At 40.2% G+C, this 16,880-nt stretch overlaps 1 protein-coding gene and 1 long non-coding RNA gene across 2 annotated transcripts; both read left to right on the forward strand.

Annotated features, from left to right (window-relative positions):
• Positions 1-2,013: 2,013 nt before the first annotated feature.
• LOC110600023 (sec-independent protein translocase protein TATC, chloroplastic) lies at positions 2,014-10,364 on the forward strand. The gene is made up of 4 exons (XM_021736705.1): positions 2,014-2,477; positions 2,802-3,097; positions 9,254-9,544; positions 9,964-10,364. The coding sequence occupies exons 1-4, from the start codon at positions 2,183-2,185 to the stop codon at positions 10,171-10,173; spliced, it is 1,092 nt and encodes a 363-aa protein (XP_021592397.1). The 5' UTR covers positions 2,014-2,182; the 3' UTR covers positions 10,174-10,364.
• LOC110600024 lies at positions 3,104-8,092 on the forward strand. Its single transcript, XR_002485633.1, has 2 exons — positions 3,104-4,409; positions 4,556-8,092. It is a non-coding gene; the product is annotated as an uncharacterized LOC110600024 (long non-coding RNA).
• Positions 10,365-16,880: the final 6,516 nt, after the last annotated feature.

Raw genomic sequence — 16,880 nt, forward strand, 5'->3', positions numbered from 1 at the left:
TCTTAATAATGCCTAATTTTAACTTTAATGTGAAAAATATTTTTTTTATTAATTTTTTTAATAAATTTAAAAATTTTGGTGGAATAAATGGAGCCGAGAAAACTAATTAAAGGGCTAGTTTCTCTTTTGGTAACATCTAGGAGCTCTTTTGTTCCTTTAACTTGGGAATGGTCCAAAATTTTGTTGCTTGTGTTTGGTACTTAGGAATGAGCATACATATTCCTCTTGAGATTTTCTCATCTTTCCCTCTTTCTTCTCTCCCTCTGCCCACCAAAATTGGCTTCTTAGGACATAAAATTGAAAAGAACCTTTGACTGTGGTGGAAAAGGGAATTTCCACTCGAAAGATTCTTGCTTTCAACAGTTAGCTTTTGCTTCTGTGTGCTTCAGACAGCAGAAATTAGTGTTCCTGAGGGCAGTCAATAGTTACTGTTGAGCTTTTGGGTGGTAGAATGACATAGTGGTCTTATTACATATATAGGAGTTTCCAGTGATTTATCATGGAAACCTTGTGAATTTTGTTTGGTAGGGAAGAAAATCTAGGATTTATGTATGCTCACTTTTCTTTTTCCCCTCTTGTTTGTTGCAGTTGCGAGTGCCAAGAAAGTTATTTAAAACTTCTCCCCATCAAAATTTTGCCAAATTGCAAGCATCTCTAGCAATGTCAAGTAAGATGGGAAGCAGACAAGATATTAAATCAAATTAATGAAAATTATGGGGGTGAAAATAAGACAAAACAGTCATTTTGTGGCTTTAACTTTCATAGATCTGAACCCAAATTTCAATTCTATCAAATCAAATATTAATTTTCAAGTGTAAAACTAAGCCCCATTCGATACTTTCAATCTTCTGCTTTGTAATTTACGGTTTTTAAAATTGGATTCTTCTACCTTATTATTTATTTCAATAATTTACTTTATTATATAATTAATATTTTATTTGTCAAAAAGTTTGTTTTTTCTTATAAAAACTAAGATAATAGTAACTGATAACTTTTCAAGAAAGGCATATTTTTAAATGCAATAATATAGTTTGAATAAAAATTATTTTAATATTTTTGTTATTAGATATATATTTATATTTTTACTTGACTTTTAATGCTCACTAATTAATATATTTAAATAAATACTTTTTATTAATATTAACTCTAATACTAATAGTTAACAAAGTCATAAGATAAAAATATATATTTTAAAATTTTAAAATATATTTTATATAATTTTTATTAAAATTAAAAATTTATTTTATTTATAAAAATTTTAATTTTTAATTTATTTAATTTAATTTAATTTTAAATCGAACTGACTAAATGTAATAATTTAATTTTTTTGGTGTTATGGATTCAACAAATAGTGGAAAAGTCCATCTCAGTTTTTATCAGTTTGATGTCTAAGTAAGAGCAAAGTTAACATGCAAGATCCATCAATTTCTCTTCCTATCATGCCCCACTTACTGGAGCAGGAACAACCCAAGTGTCCACTCTGTGACTCCACCAAAACCAGTTCTGCTACTATAACAACACAAATTGAAGAAAGTAGAAGTGGTTTACAGGCAGGGAAGAGGAAAAAATCTGAGTCAATGAGTTAAGTATTGATATAGGAGAAATGAAAATTCTATCAACATCTTTGAGAGAATTGTCCAAGTAATTTTGGAGGCCATCAAGGACCTATGGTCGCGTGATGGAGGCATTGGGCAGTTAGTTCCAGATGCATTGAAATTAAAGCTCTACAAATGTGGCTTCAAGGGAAAACGTTTTTTGTTTTTGGTTTCTCATATAAGGCAAAAGATAATAAATTTAATAATTTACAGGAGACAATTTTGATATTTTATAAAAAATTACACCTTAAAAAATTGTAAAAGGAGAATGAGCAAAGCGTCGTCGTCTTGAAGTCTATATTGGAATGCCAATTTGGTTTTATTTTTATGGATCGGACTTTAACCCAATACCGCATCCGGGTAACTCCAAGAGTGAATGGCATATCGTGGACAAATGGCACCAGTTAGCATTTCCGTTTCATCTAAGCTAAAATGCGCCTTGTCCAAAAAATCTAAAATTATCGGCAGCCAACGAGTGCCAAGCCAATATTCACCACCGATCACATTGGCCCGCTACTAAAGCTAACGGCGACCGATTTTTATTCTATTTTTTGAACTGAAAATCAAAATAACAGAGGTAGAGAGAGATGGGAAGTACGAGCATCGCTCTCTTCCCTCACTTACGGTTCCATGGTTGCTTCTGTAAGCGCTTCCTTTCTATTAGAAACCAGCAGCAGCAGCAACAACAACAACAACAACTGGCTTCTTCGTCATCCAGGAGACGGAGGTTGAGATTCGGTAGTTTGCGGAGCACTACACGTTTCAGTAGAGTCGCTTGTTTCGCTGCTGTTGACGATGATATCGGCGAGAAGCAGCCGGAGTCACCTTCTACCAGCTCTACTACTAGTGGAGGTGTTGGCTCGGCTCTTGAGGATAGGCCTGGTGAGGGGATAAATCATAATTTGTCTTTTTCCCCTTTTTTCTTTTGTGAATTCAAAACTTTTAGCTAATCTGTGTTTAGCGCTTTTGCTTGCATATGCTCTGTTTGTTAGCTGGTAGTATGTCATTGGAAGATATGATAGATTCTGGGCAAAGCTTGGATTTCTTTTTTTAATTAAAGAGAGCAAGATTAGAAACATAAATCTGCACGATAAACTGTCGATGATACTCTCTCTTCAGTCTGCTGATGTCTTTCTCATGTTATCAAGAATGACCTTATTTTGTACTTGCTGTTTTTCTTCTTTTTTTTTTTAATGGACATTACAGATATGCCTGACAGCTCACTAGAAAACTTTGCTCAAAATACTGAAGGAAGTGCACTTTATGATTTCTTGTATCCCAGTAAAGAGCTCCTTCCCGATGATAAAGAAATGAGTATATTTGATCATCTTGAAGAACTACGTCAGAGAATATTTGTGTCAGTTTTGGCTGTTGGAGCTGCTATCTTGGGATGCTTTGCATTTTCAAAAGAACTTATTATGGTTCTTGAAGCTCCTGTTAAAGCACAGGGTGTACGCTTTCTGCAACTAGCTCCAGGAGAGTTTTTCTTTACAACATTGAAGGTTAGATGGAACTAACAGATTTATTGCCTTTGAAAGTATTTTATGATTTGCAATTATAAGGGTTTTTTTTATCAGACTTGATGGCGAAGCTGGATTTATGTGGCCTTGGTTGGTCGTATGTGCAGCTTCTATTTTCTTTATTTGGCACCTGAATATGTTTACGGTCTGGGTGAATGTGTAACTATTAGGCTTATAGCTACCTAGTTCTGAAATTCAAAAAATTAATCAGGAAATTCATAATCTATGTTTACCTTAACAATGAAAAGGAGGATTGCTATGTTTTTCTTTATTTCATCATCTTTCTTATTCTTTAATTAAATTTTGGCTTCCTTTTTATAATGATTGAGCTACTGATAGAATATAAATGCCTTCAATGACACACCATTCCATTGTGTAAAAAGAGTGATGACATTTAGTTAATTATTCATTTTTAGATGTGATACCAGCTTGCAGAAAGTTGTGGAAAACAAAGGTAGTAGGGGAAGTCAAATATCATATTGGGTGGAACCCTAGTCCGAAACTTGGAAGAGAACTATCAGCAGAATATAAAAGAAAAATGGAAAGGTAGTGCAAAAGGAGAACGGATGAAGATACCTCATGCGACCGGAAAACAGAACTGTGTTGTGATTGGCTAAACCTGCAAGAAAGAGAACGTGAAGTGGTGGGTGCCCACGGCAGCCACTCCGATGCTCAAGTCAGCAAACTCATGAATAGAGTGAATGTAATGAATTGTTTAGAACTTAAATGTAGTTGCGTAAGAATTGCGTATTTTTGCCTCTGTTATCATTCTTTTCTTTATATTGTAAGAGGATGGAGATGAATATAGCATCTCATGATGATTTAGCAATGATGTGGCTGGCTAATCTGATAAGGGATTCTGTCAAGTTAACTGGTTGTTGATTCGTGATTACAGGCATAACGGGGGCAAGCTGGATTGTGTCTGCTAATGGTAACTTTATGTCGAGACTCGTCCTATCCAGGAAAGGGCGAGTCTTGGTGATAAACCGGGTATTAAGGTGCCTGAGTCTTCCTTTTTTTGGATGGGAGCGCGTTTTCAGATTTTTGCCACGTGGTCCTGTTTTGTGGTGCCAACTCATGGCTCACTTTGGGTGATTGTTATGTAACATTAGAGGTCTCTTCGCTGGTCTTCGATTCTTCAAATTCGAAGGTGATAGTTGTTCTCACGATTTAGGGCACGTGGCTTATGGATATTAGTTTTTTCCTAGCTCACGCCGCTTTGCCTGTCTAGCTTTTTAATGACGGCTGCTCCATTTCTCGAGCCCTATTTAAAGCCTGCCGTTAAAACCGTCTTGTAAGAACCCTTCTTCTTTTCCAAATATCACTTTTGCTCTCAACTGTAATCTTTGTTTTCAGAAAAATTCAGTCGCTCCTTTTCCGATTACACTTCCTTACTTTCATGGTAATTTCTGTTTTCTTTTTTCCTTTTACAATGAACAGGAATACTTCCTCTTTTTCTCTTACTCCTAATAGAGGTTTCGCCTCCAGCTCCTCCTCTGACGGCCCCATCCGTGCCCCGACTCCTATTGTTCTACTGAGGGCGGCTCAAGAGAGCGAAATTAGCCTGAATAGCGAAATTCCTCTATCCTATCAGAGTAAGATGTGGGTCGCCTCCATGATAAATATCAGATTCTTTGAGAGACTTTTCATATCTTTGCCCCTTTTTCAAGTTCGTGTGAATGACCTGATTCCTACGAAAGATACTGTTATAGTCTTTGAAGAGTAGCTAAATGCGGGTCTTCGGTTCTCTATGGATCCGTTTTTTGTTGATGTCCTTCGGTTTTATAAGCTTTCGGTCGCCCAGTTGCATTCCAATAGCTGGAGAATTATGTGGCATCTTTATAACAACATTGAACCAAGCGTAGCCTTTTTCTCTTAGCTGTACTAGCTGGGTATCCGCAAAAATGAAGAGTTTTGGTTTTTTAGCAGGCAAAAATGTCAAACGATGTTCGATCGGATATCTTCTTCATTAGAGCGATGGAAAAACAAGTTTTTTGTCCATCATCACAGGATGTCTAGGGGGTTTTGGGCGCCTTCAAATGAGCTGAAATCTATGGGTGGAACTGAGAAAGGATAAGTCTAATCGAGGAGGGATGAGGATGAGGCTTTAGAATTTCTCTTGACGATAGCCAAGTCTCCAAAGAAAATGGACATCATTTAGGCAGTAAGGAACACCATTTTATCTTGGCAAAGTCATCTCCAGGCAAGTCAGACTTAGGATTCTTGCCCGCCCAGCCTTTCCAGCCTCAGGAAGAGCACTTCTCTGGCCAGAGATCAGGGTATCTTTCTACCTTCTTTTAGATTTTAACTTGTCTAACTTACTTTTCAATATACGTAGATGTGGCTGGGTCAAGAAGCAAATTTGCTGAAGCGACACGTGTTGTCCACAAAGGCAAGATTGCCGCTGGGGTAATCTCTTCTTCCCCAACCTATAGTAGAAGAGTCGGTCCACTTACAGCCTGAGTCTTCTGCCATGGGCGCCTTTGGATCTACCCCCATTTTTGAGCTTTCTGCTGTTATCCCCGCTCCTACTGAGCTTGTTCCTGCCAACGTGGAGATTGACTCCTCATGGCCTCCCAGCATCTAGCGCTTAGCATTGGTCCTAATCCGGACGCTTTCTCTCTTTGATGATTCTAACGTGGCCGTCCTCTTGACCAAGAATGTCTTGAGGCTCGGGGATTGCCGTCGTCTGAATGAGCTCGAGACGGATGAGTTTTTTGATAATGTTATGCATTCTGTCTTAGAGAGTGCCTTATGTGTCTACGTGGCTAAGGAGTGTAATAAAGTCCTGAGACAGGAGTGTGGTGCTTAGGAAACAGACAGGAGGTTCTTGGCAGAGGAATGCTCGAGGTTGTAAGCTCGTATTGACGAGGTAGAAGGTGCCATGAAGGAGACTCTGGAGTCCGTGGACAAGTTTCAGACTGAGCTAAGTAAGGCCAATGCTTCCAAGCTGGTCCTTGAGAATCGGGCGAAGATTGCCGAGAATCAAATGGCCCTGTTGCATCGCTAAGTCCTGGAACTACAGGCTCAAGTTGAGAGGTCAGGGCCGCCTCTATCAGGGTTGCTGAGCTTGAGATAGAATTTCAACATATGATTGCCTAGGGTGGGGAGATGTTCGTACAAGACCAAGACTCCGTCAAGAAGGAGCTTTTCAGGCATTTTCCTGCAAAGGACTTTTTTTGGGTCGATGACATTTCGCTGAGGATGAGGATGGGCAGGACAAAGAAGTGCTAATTGAAGACAATCCTATTGATCCCACATCGATTTGGAAAAGAGATAATGTGCCCCTTGTATGAGCATAGGCACTCCTCCCATTTGAGCTAACTTTTGGAGTGAATTAGGCCTAACCTAAATTTAACATGGTATGAGAGCATCCCACTGATGTTGGACCTCTCAATATGTCACGCTCTAGTGTGGTTCTGGGCGTGAGGGGTGTATTGAATCCTACATCGGTTTGGAAAAGAGATAATGTACCCCTTATATGGGCATATGCACTCCCTTCCTTGAGTTAGCTTTTGGAGTAAGTTAGACGTAGCCTAAATTTAACATGGTATTAGAGCGCCCCATTGATGTTGGACCTCCCAATGTGTCACACTCTAGTGTGGTCCTGGGCGTGAGGGTGTGCGTTGAATCCTGTATCGGTTTGAAAAAGGGATAATATGCCCTTTATATGGGTATAGGTACTCTTTCCCCTTGAGCTAGCTTTTGGGGTAAGTTAGGTCTGGTCCAAATTTAACAAACTCTCCTAACCCAGCTTCTGATGTCATAGCCAATGATGAATCTGTAACAGAAGCTCGTGAGGAGGCGAATGATGATGTCCCTCCTGCCCTGTAATAAGTCTTTTATTTGAATGAAAAATATTTTATTTTCATGGTTTGATATGATCAATAACCAACCATAAATCTTATCTACTCAAAACTTAAATAATTTTTTTTAAAAGATTGTGAAGGGATTAACACTCGATCACTATAATGGTGACAAATAAATTGAAAACTTTTGAATAGCAGGGCTAATACCTGGACATATGGCCTGGCGAATATCTGCCTTGGAGCTGAGATACCTTATAGGATTTCTTATAATTTTGAAGCTAGTACTCTTTTGTGAATACCCATCTTGTAGCTTGGGCCTCAAATGCATCGAAAATCTTATATGGGGCTATCACCTAGTAGTTGAGTATGGCGAAATTTGCCTCTTGGCCTGGCACAAATGCCTTGATTAGTGGGATCAACGCCCGATCTTTTGGCCTATCTTATACTCGCCCTGTGGCCTTGGACATCAAATGTCTTAGAACTTTTTATGGGGATTAATACTTGGTAGTTGAGCCCGACGGGACCTGCCTTGTGGCTCCACATGAATGCCTTGATTAGTGGAACTAACGCGCGGAACCCACCTTGTTTAGTGAAACCAATGCTTGGATTGTGGTATGGCAGAACCTACTTTGTGATCTGACCTGGCAAAACCCGTATTGTGGCCTTGTTTAGTGGGGCCAATTTTTGGAGTGTGGTCTAGCAAAACCCACTTTGTGATTTTGTCTGGTGAAATCCGCCTTATGGCCTTGTTTAGCGGGACCAATGTTCGAATTGTAGTCTAGCAGAACTGCCTTGTGATTTGGCATGGTGAAATCCGTCTTGTGGCTTTGTTTAGAGGACCAACGCTCGAATTGTGGTTTGGTGGAACCTGCCTTGTGACCTGGACTAGCGGAACCCGCTTTGGCCCTGTGCCTGACAACGAAACCTAATGATGCAGCCATTTTGAGAGAGAGAAGAGAGAGATTTCTTTCTATGAGAAAAAGAGTAGGAGACCAGTCGTAACCTAAATAAACGGAGATGATTCAATGGATTTTCCGACAATGGAACCAATTGATGCGGCCGGAAAACAGAGTTGTGCTATGATTAGCTAAACCTGCAAGAAAGAGAACGTGAGATGGTGGGTGCCACGATAGTCACTCCAATGATCAAGTCAACAAACTAACAAACTGGCGAATGGAGTGAATGTAATGAATTGCTTAGAACTCAAATATAGTTGTGTAAGAATTGCATACCTTTACTTTTGTAATCATTTTCTTTTTATACTGTAAGAGGATGGAGATAAATATAGCATCTTCTGATGATTCGACAATGATGTGGCCGGCTAACCTGATAAAGGATCCTGCTGGGTTAATTGGTCGATGATCCCGTGATTACAGGTGTAACAATGGTAACGAGGGCATGCTGAATTGTGCCCGCTAACGGTAACTGTATGTCGAGATTCGTCCTATTCAGGGGAGGGCGAGTCTTGGTGATAAATCGGATGTTGAGGTGTCTGGGTCTTACTTTACTCTAGTGGTACCGCGTTTTCCACTTATCAGATCATTGTCACGTGACCCTATATTGTAGTGACAGCTCATGGCTCACTTTGGCTATCTCAAAGTATGAAATAGCTTGTGTGGAAAATGAAAAGGAGTTAAGATGGAAAAAATTTTTTGAGGGGCCAACTATCTACATTACCTTGACATAATGTGATTTCAGCATATGGTGTTGTCAGTATGAGGCATTTGTGCATATCAGGATTACATAATTTATATTTTTGTGTAATTATGAAAATTTGGTTACTTTGTCTTTTTAGTTCCTCTGCTGGATAAATTTATACTCTTTTGAACATGCATCACTGCTTAATGTGGTCATTCGGTGGGAAAGGAATTATAAAGGATCTGAAGGAGTGGATATGTCTGTCGGAAATCTGAAATCCAATATTATTACTTATTTGCTTGAATGGTTGCATTCTCCATATTTATTTGAACCCCCTGGTCTTTAAGACCATCAGGGCCTTGATACTTCATACCTTCAACTAGCTAATTCCTTACTATGTGCTTTTTATCACTTGTATTTCAACATACTTAGCACTCCATGGTAACTGTGTTTCATTTTCAGTATCCCATTCAGTAAAAATCATGGCCTTGATACGTCATACCTTAAACTAGCTAATTCCTTATTATGTGCTTTTTATCACTTGTCGTCCATTGTCAGATAGTATTTCAACATGCTTAGCATTCCATGGTAATTGTGTTTCAATTTCAGTATCCCATTCAGTAAAAATCATTGGGTTTCAGTTGGGATTAAGCTACTGCTGATAGTAACAAGAACCTTTTGTGCCATGCAGGTATCAGGATACTGTGGCCTTCTTTTGGGAAGCCCAGTTATCCTTTATGAGATTATAGCCTTCGTTCTTCCAGGTTTAACAAGATCAGAAAGAAGGTTCTTGGGGCCAATTGTTTTAGGCTCCTCAGTACTCTTTTATGCTGGAATTGTCTTCTCCTATTTGGTTCTGACTCCAGCAGCGTTAAATTTTTTTGTTAGCTATGCAGAAGGAGCTGTGGAATCTTTATGGTCTATTGACCAATACTTTGAGTTTGTGCTTGTGCTCATGTTCAGCACAGGTCTGTCTTTTCAGGTAAAACTTTTTGCCCTCCAACTCATTTTGCCTTTACATTTACATGCAATGTCAGCCTCTTGAAGTTTGAAATCAGTTTCATTATCTTGCCTTGTCAAATAAGATTTCGTTTTTCTATTGGTACAATAATCCAACATTTCCTTTGCTTTTGATTCATTCTCTGCCTAGGTTTGGGAATTTTGTATCTGGCTTGTTTGCATGAACATGTAAGAGTAGTTCTATTAATATGTTCTCAGTTCTCAGATATCCCTTGTGGAGTTCTCTGTATTCTTTCTTTTTGTGATCATTATAACCTAAATAACAAAACCCTGCAGTTGAACGCTAGAAACCTTGCAGTTTTCCCTAATCTGGTTCGATAGTTGATTAAATTATTTTACCTAATCTGGTTCGATAGTTGATTAAATTATGTGATTCTACAGGTTCCTGTTATACAAGTTCTACTTGGACAAGTGGGTCTAGTGTCAGGGGACCAAATGCTGTCAATTTGGAGATATGTGGTTGTCGGGGCAGTTGTTGCAGCTGCTGTACTCACTCCATCAACTGATCCTCTTACTCAGGTGCTTTTAGCGGCACCTCTTCTGGGTCTTTATTTGGGTGGTGCGTGGATGGTCAAGCTCACTGGCCGATGACTTGTTTTCACATAGAGGATTTGTTCTCAGTGATTAGTGCATGTAAAAAGGGCCTGACTGGCCTTTGTATATTTGGCCAAAGGATGTAAATCTGTAATATATTGCTAAATTTAAGTTATCCATGTAAAATTCGACAAAGAAACAAGGCTATCCATATAAAAAACAATAAGTGTGATGCTTCTTGAAATCAATCGTTTGATTTGTGTTAATTCTTCTTTTTTTTTTTTTCTAATGGTGGTGGTATGAAACTAGTTTCTTTAGCAACGCATTGTTGTCCAACTTTAGTTTTTTCTACATTTGAACTTCCTTAAAAAATCAGAAGTACCAAGTAAAACAGTGTAGCAGTTGATTTCTTTTTTTTACTAAAATAGATAATTTATGCAAATATTTGACTAAAATTAATATTTTTCTTTTTAAAAAAAAGGCTTATTCTGTTAGATACTAATTGGAAAGGTGGAGGTCAAAATTGTTAAGGCAAAATTAATAATTTGCGTAAATTTTGAATTATTTTAATTTTAGCCCTTAATAGATTAAGGCGTTATTATTATTATTATTATTATTATTATTATATGGAATAAAAATGGAAAAGCAAAAAGATTTTTGCTGTTTTAAAGACAATCCAATCAAAATGGCCAAGAGACGTTTAATTTAGGATTCTAAAATCAAGCCCTACCACCCCTCTATTGCAGTCTTCGCAATTGCTTTAGTAAATCCAAAACTTTTTATAAAGGAAAGAGGTTCATTATAGGCGAACAAGGTCCAATTAGGCGCTGGCACTAGTAACACAAGTTGCGGTACTGCGCTGAAGCTGCAAAACCACGGGGGAAAATGACCGCAGGCCTACGAACTGCCCAATGAGGTTCGACGGGTGAGAATCCTCGCAGGCGTGAGGTCTGGTTGGGGCGAGAACCAAACAAAATCTAATTAGGGGCGCTACAGTACTGCCTAGGACATGTTGGACCAGTTTTAGCTAGGCGCTGGACAGAATTTTGGACATGTGCTGCTGGGCACGCAAGCAGAAGCAAGGCAGCTTCCTTGTCCTTTTCTACTGGCTGGAAGAAGAAGCAAGTAGAACTTTCTGTGGGACCCACATTGTTTAGAATTGTCTCCAATTTTATATGGCTGCCATTTTTTCGCTATTTTCCCTATTTTTAGGAAATTCTAAAACTTCTCCCTCCATCACTAGCTAGGTCGGCTAGTAACCTATAAATATGCCATTTGTATTCATTTATACACACATGTAAAAACTCTCTATGCTAGCTGAAACCCGCATCCTTGTACATTCCACTTGTAAATAATTTGTTTGCAAGTAATATAAGTTTTATTCCTTCCTTCCATCTTTCTTAGCACAGTTCTATTGGATCAACTAACTTCCTTTTTATACTTAGCTTCTGTTGGCATCTTCTTTATAGTAGTTCATATTTGTTGTACACTGCTAAGAAAGGGGGCTGACTTAGTTCTTGGTTGGACTAAGGTCACATGAATCCAAGCCAATTCTTGGCAGATTTGAGTCGTGATTATTCAAGGACCATGACAAGTGGTATCAGAGCATATTGTTGCAATTGGTAGGCTGTTTGCAAAATGTCTGATCCCAACGATGTTACTCATGGTGCGGTAGGCCAAGCAATTGTGCCAAGCAGCAAGGAGCAGGTTGCTATGGCTTCCCATGCCGCGATAGGCCTTAAGAAGATCCGCAGGGGGAAGTCGCATGAACCATCTCGTGCAAGGGACGAGTTCGGCGATGTTGATACTCGTCTGGCCAAAATTGAGCTAAAGCTCATAGATGGCGATGACAAGCTGGAAGAGCTCGAGGCACACGTGGAGGAGCTCGATAGGTCTGATGAGGAGTTTGGGATGAGGTGCAAGGGGCTCTCAATGATAAATTAGCCGGGGAAAGCGAGACCATGAAACATGCAATGGCAGAAGAGCTTGCTGCCGTAAAGGAGGAAAATAGATACTTGTGAAAGGAGTTGGATAGGGTGCTTACGAAGATGAAAGAAGTCATGGATGAAGTTGTGGTGCTTAAATGGGTAGTAGCGCAAGGAGTTACGTGGACATCTTCTACGCCCGCAGGTATGTTTGCTACTTCCTCTAGAATAGAAATTCCTAAGCCTAGTATGTTCAAGGGATCTACGAATGCAAGGGAGATAGATAATTTTATTTGGGGAATAAAGCAATATTTTAAGGCTATTGATATAGTCGATGAAGCCCTTAAAGTAGACAATGCTACTTTGTTTCTTATGGACACAACATCGGTTTGGTGGAGGAGACGCCATGCCGATATTAAGAATGGTGCATATATTATTGCTAATTGGGAATATTTCAAAAAGGAGTTAAGGAAACAATTTTATCCGGATAATGCTGCCCATGAGGCTAGAGCTAAACTAAGGAGGCTCACACAACGGGGAAGTATCCAAGAATATGTAAAAGAATTATCGGAGGTGTTGTTGGAGATTCCAGACTAATCCGACAGTGAGGCCCTCTTTACCTTCATGGATGGGCTCCAAAATTGTGTAAGGTTGGAGGTGCAACGTAGGGGTGCACAAGACTTGGCCATGATAATTTTAATAGTCGAGTCTCTTGTGGAGTTTAAGAGGCTAGATAAGGGGAAGGTCAAGCCTTACAAGTCCAAAGAAGGTGAGGAAGGCTCACAAGGGAAGGCTGGAGGTTCTAAGAACAGGAAGAGAAAGGAAAGGGGTTTCAAGTTCAAGAAGCCCGAAAATAAAAGTGGTGATAGGCCTCCAATCAAGTGTTTCTTATGTGAAGGCCCACAGAGAGCTCGAGAGTGTTCAAAGTAATAAACTTTTTGCTCTTATGGAGGAGAAAGAAGCGGGTAGCAAAAAGGGTGAAGAAGCTAGTATGGAATCCTTGCAACTTGCAGTTGCCTTGTGTAAGCAAGATCCTCCGAAGGTGAAGAAGGGGCAACTCTTTGTGAATGTAAACAACTTCAAAAGTTGCAGGCATTAGTGGATACTGAGGCTTCCAACAACTTCATAAAGCTTGAAGAGGCAAACAAGCTTGGGATCAAGTATGATAAGACCTTAGCATGGTTGAAGGTCGTGAATTCAAAGCCTAACATGATCCATGCTATTGCTCGTGAGGTGCCTATCAAAATTGGTGAGTGGCATGGTAACCTTGACTTTTCTATTGTGCCTATGGATGATTATGCTTGTGTGTTAGGTATGGAATTTTTAGATGGTGTGCATGTTATTCCTATTCCATATGTGAATTCTATGTGTATTATGAACAAAGGGAATATATGTACTATTCCATTGACAAGGAGTAAGGGCAACCATGCCAATGTGCTCTTGGCAATGCAATTGGCCAAAGGAGTTAGACATGGAGAGCACACTTACCTTATCGCTTTAAAGGAAGAAGGTGAAGGACAGTTCCTTAATGTGCCTGAGGAAGTGTTACAAGTGCTTGATGAGTATAGTGATGTTATGCCTTCGGAATTGCCGAAGAAGTTGTCTCCAAGAAGGGAAGTAGATCATGTGATAGAGCTGGAGCCTGAAGCCAATCCACCATCGAGGGTCCCTTATAAATTTGCTCCTCCGGAATTGGAGGAATTGAGGAAGCAATTAAAGGAGTTGCTAGAGGCCGGTTTCATACAACCTTTACAGGCACCATATGGAGCACCGATGATCTTTTTAAAAAAGAAGGATGGCTCACTTCGAATGTGCATTGACTACTATACGCTTAACAAGGTAACGGTGAAAAATAAATATCTTATTCCTATTATAGCTGACTTGTTTAATCATTTAGGGGAAGCTCGGTGGTTTTCAAAGCTTGACTTGAGGTAAGGATACTACCAAGTGAGAATTGTCGAGGGTGATGAACCAAAGACCGTATGTGTGATAAGATATGGCTCCTTTGAGTTTCTTGTTATGCTTTTTGGGCTTACTAATGCAACAACTACTTTTTGCACGCTAATGAACAAGGTGTTCCATCAATTTCTCGATAAGTTTGTTGTGGTTTACCTTAACGATATTATGTTTATAGTAAAATTTTGCAAGAGCACCTTGAGCATTTGAAACAAGTTTTTTAAGTGTTGCGAGAAAATCAACTATATGTAAAGGAGAAGTATGAATTTGCTCAAAAAGAGGTGTCATTCCTTGGTCATATCATTGGAGATGGGAAAATCTAGATTGATGAGGCTAAAGTGAAGGCCATACGGGATCGGGAGGTGCCAAAAAAAGTTACGGAAGTGAGGTCTTTCTTAGGCCTTGCCAATTACTATTGGAGGTTCATCCGAGGCTATTCAGCTATTGCAGCTCTCCTAATTGACCTTTTGAAGAAAGACCGGCAATGGGAGTGGGATGTGTGGTGCCAGCACGCATTTAAAGAGTTGAAACAAGCAATCACTGAAGAGCCATTCCTGGTGCTTCCGAATTATGGGAAGTCGTTCGAAGTACACACAAATGCTATAAGCGGGGTATTGATGCAATGTGGACACCCCATGGCTTATGAAAGCAGAAAATTGAATAAGACCGAAAGGAAGTATACAGTTCAAGAAAAAGAAATGATGGTGGAGGTGCATTGTCTTCGCACTTGGAGATATTATTTGCTCGGGAGCAAGTTCGTAGTGAAAATGGATAATGTGGCCACAAGCTACTTCTTCACGCAAAAAAAGCTCTCCCCGAAGCAGGCTAGATGACAAGTATTTCTTATGGAGTTCAATTTTATCATTGACTACAAGCCAAGAAAAGTGAACCTCATTGCAGATGTTATTAGCCACAAGGCAGAATTGGCTGCCACAAGCCAACCCAATTTACCGCTGGAGGAGGGTGTGAGGCAGGTGATGGATTTTGATGCATAGGCTAGGTAGTTGTTGGCGTTGGCACGGGCTGGCAGGTTCTAGAGTTTTGTAGCAGATGAGGATGTCTTGCGCACTGTAAATGGGTGCTTACATGTGCCGAATTGAGCAGAACTGCATAAGGAAATTATCCATGAGTGCCATGATGCACTGTGGGATGGTCATCTAGGGATTGCGTGCATGCAAGCATTGGCGGAGCGTGCATACTACTGGTCGAGAATGTGGGATGACATTGAGCATTATGTCAAAACTTGCCTTGTTTGCCAACAGGACAAGGGTGAGCAAAGGAATCTTATGGGACTGTTAGAGCCATTGCCTATTCCCGGGAGGCCATGGGAATCAATCTCGATGGATTTTATCATTGGTTTGTCGAAGGTGGAGGGTTATGGAAATATCATGGTGGTGGTTGATATGTTCAGCAAATACGCCATTTTCATACCTATGCCTATCTCTTTTAATGTTGAGGATGCAGCCAAGGCATTCTTCCAAAGCGTGGTAGAATATTATAGCCTTCCAAGGACTATTGTAAGTGATCGAGATCCAAGGTTCACTAGAAGGTTCTGGATGGAGTTATTCAAGATAATGGGCACAGAGCTTAATTTCTCAACCAGTTTCCATTCTCAAACCGATGAACAAACCAAATGGATCAATGCCCTCTTGGAGATGTACCTTCATCATTATGTAAGTGCTAACCAAAAAATTAGATTCACTTACTTGATATTGCTCAATTTTCCTACTACTTGCAAAAAAGTGAATCCATGGGCGCAAGCCCTTCAGAAATAGCTACGAACCAACAACCTTTGACTCCTCCTATGTAATACCCGGTTAGACTCCGGTATCGGAATTCCTACCGTCCGGTGGAATCTCGGATGTCGGAAACCTCTAGAAGGGTAAAACCATGTTTTTATAAAATGTTTTAATGTATTTTATGGTTTTAAGCAAGAAAGGAAATGAGTTTTGTATGAAAATAGCTTTGGAGGAAGACCCAGGTTCGGCCGCCGAACCTCAAGTTCGGCTGCCGAACATGCATGCATTTCGGGAGTGCTTTAGGCCCCCGAAGGCATGAGTGAGGGAAGTCCAGGTTCGGCATCCGAACCTTATGTTCGGCCGCCGAACATGGCATGCATGCGGAGGCACGTTAGGCCCCCGAAAGTGGCCTGGCCAGCCACCTATAAAGGGGTCCCCATGTCCGAACGGGTGAGCTTTTCTCCCCGTTTTCGGCCAAGGTGAGTTCTCTGCCGTCCCTCATCGATTTTGAGCTTCTTCCTTCGAATCTTCATGATTTTCTTATGAGTTTTCACTTGGTTTGAAGATATTTGAGTAAAAGAGCAAGTTTTGAAGCTTGGAGACCAAAGAGTCGATTTCTCCCCATCTCCAAGCTAGGATCGTTCTTCCTCTCAATCTCCAAGAGGTAAGCTTAGATCCAACTCTCCTTGTATGTTTTAAACAAGTTTTATGAAGATCTATGGGGTAGAAATGCATGTTTAGGTTATTGTTGAGTTTATGGATTTATGTTATGCTTATGAGCAATGTGGATTGTTTGATGTGTTTTCGTTGGGGTTTAAGTTAGTTTGAAACCCCTATGTGCTTGTTGGCTTGAGTTTGCATGTTGTAGACTAGGTAAATGCATGTGTGAATGGATTGAGAGATTTTTGTGCATGAAAGAGGCTGAGTTCTGCCCTTTGGAAGAACTCAGGTTCGGCAGCCGAAGGCTCTTTCGGCCGCCGAACCTGCCTGTGGAGGCCAACTTTCGGCTGCCAAACCCTACCCCCGAAAGTGGACTTTCGGCTCTGGAAGGGAGTTTTGGCCGCCGAAGGTGCCGCCGAACATGCATGAGTTTCGTCTCTGAAGGGAACCTTTCGGCCGCCGAAAGTGCCGCCGAAGGTGCATG

This window comes from Manihot esculenta, chromosome 14 (genome assembly GCF_001659605.2).
Source record: "Manihot esculenta cultivar AM560-2 chromosome 14, M.esculenta_v8, whole genome shotgun sequence".
Lineage (NCBI taxonomy): Eukaryota > Viridiplantae > Streptophyta > Magnoliopsida > Malpighiales > Euphorbiaceae > Manihot > Manihot esculenta.

What these genes read in the sequence shown, in the direction of transcription:
- LOC110600023 (XM_021736705.1), top strand. Translation starts at nt 2,183, where the DNA reads ATGGGAAGTACGAGCATCGCTCTCTTCCCTCACTTACGGTTCCATGGT. An exon ending in TTTTCTTTACAACATTGAAG is followed by an intron (nt 3,098 to 9,253) that starts GTTAGATGGAAC and finishes TGTGCCATGCAG; the next exon opens with GTATCAGGATACTGTGGCCT. An exon ending in GCACAGGTCTGTCTTTTCAG is followed by an intron (nt 9,545 to 9,963) that starts GTAAAACTTTTT and finishes GTGATTCTACAG; the next exon opens with GTTCCTGTTATACAAGTTCT.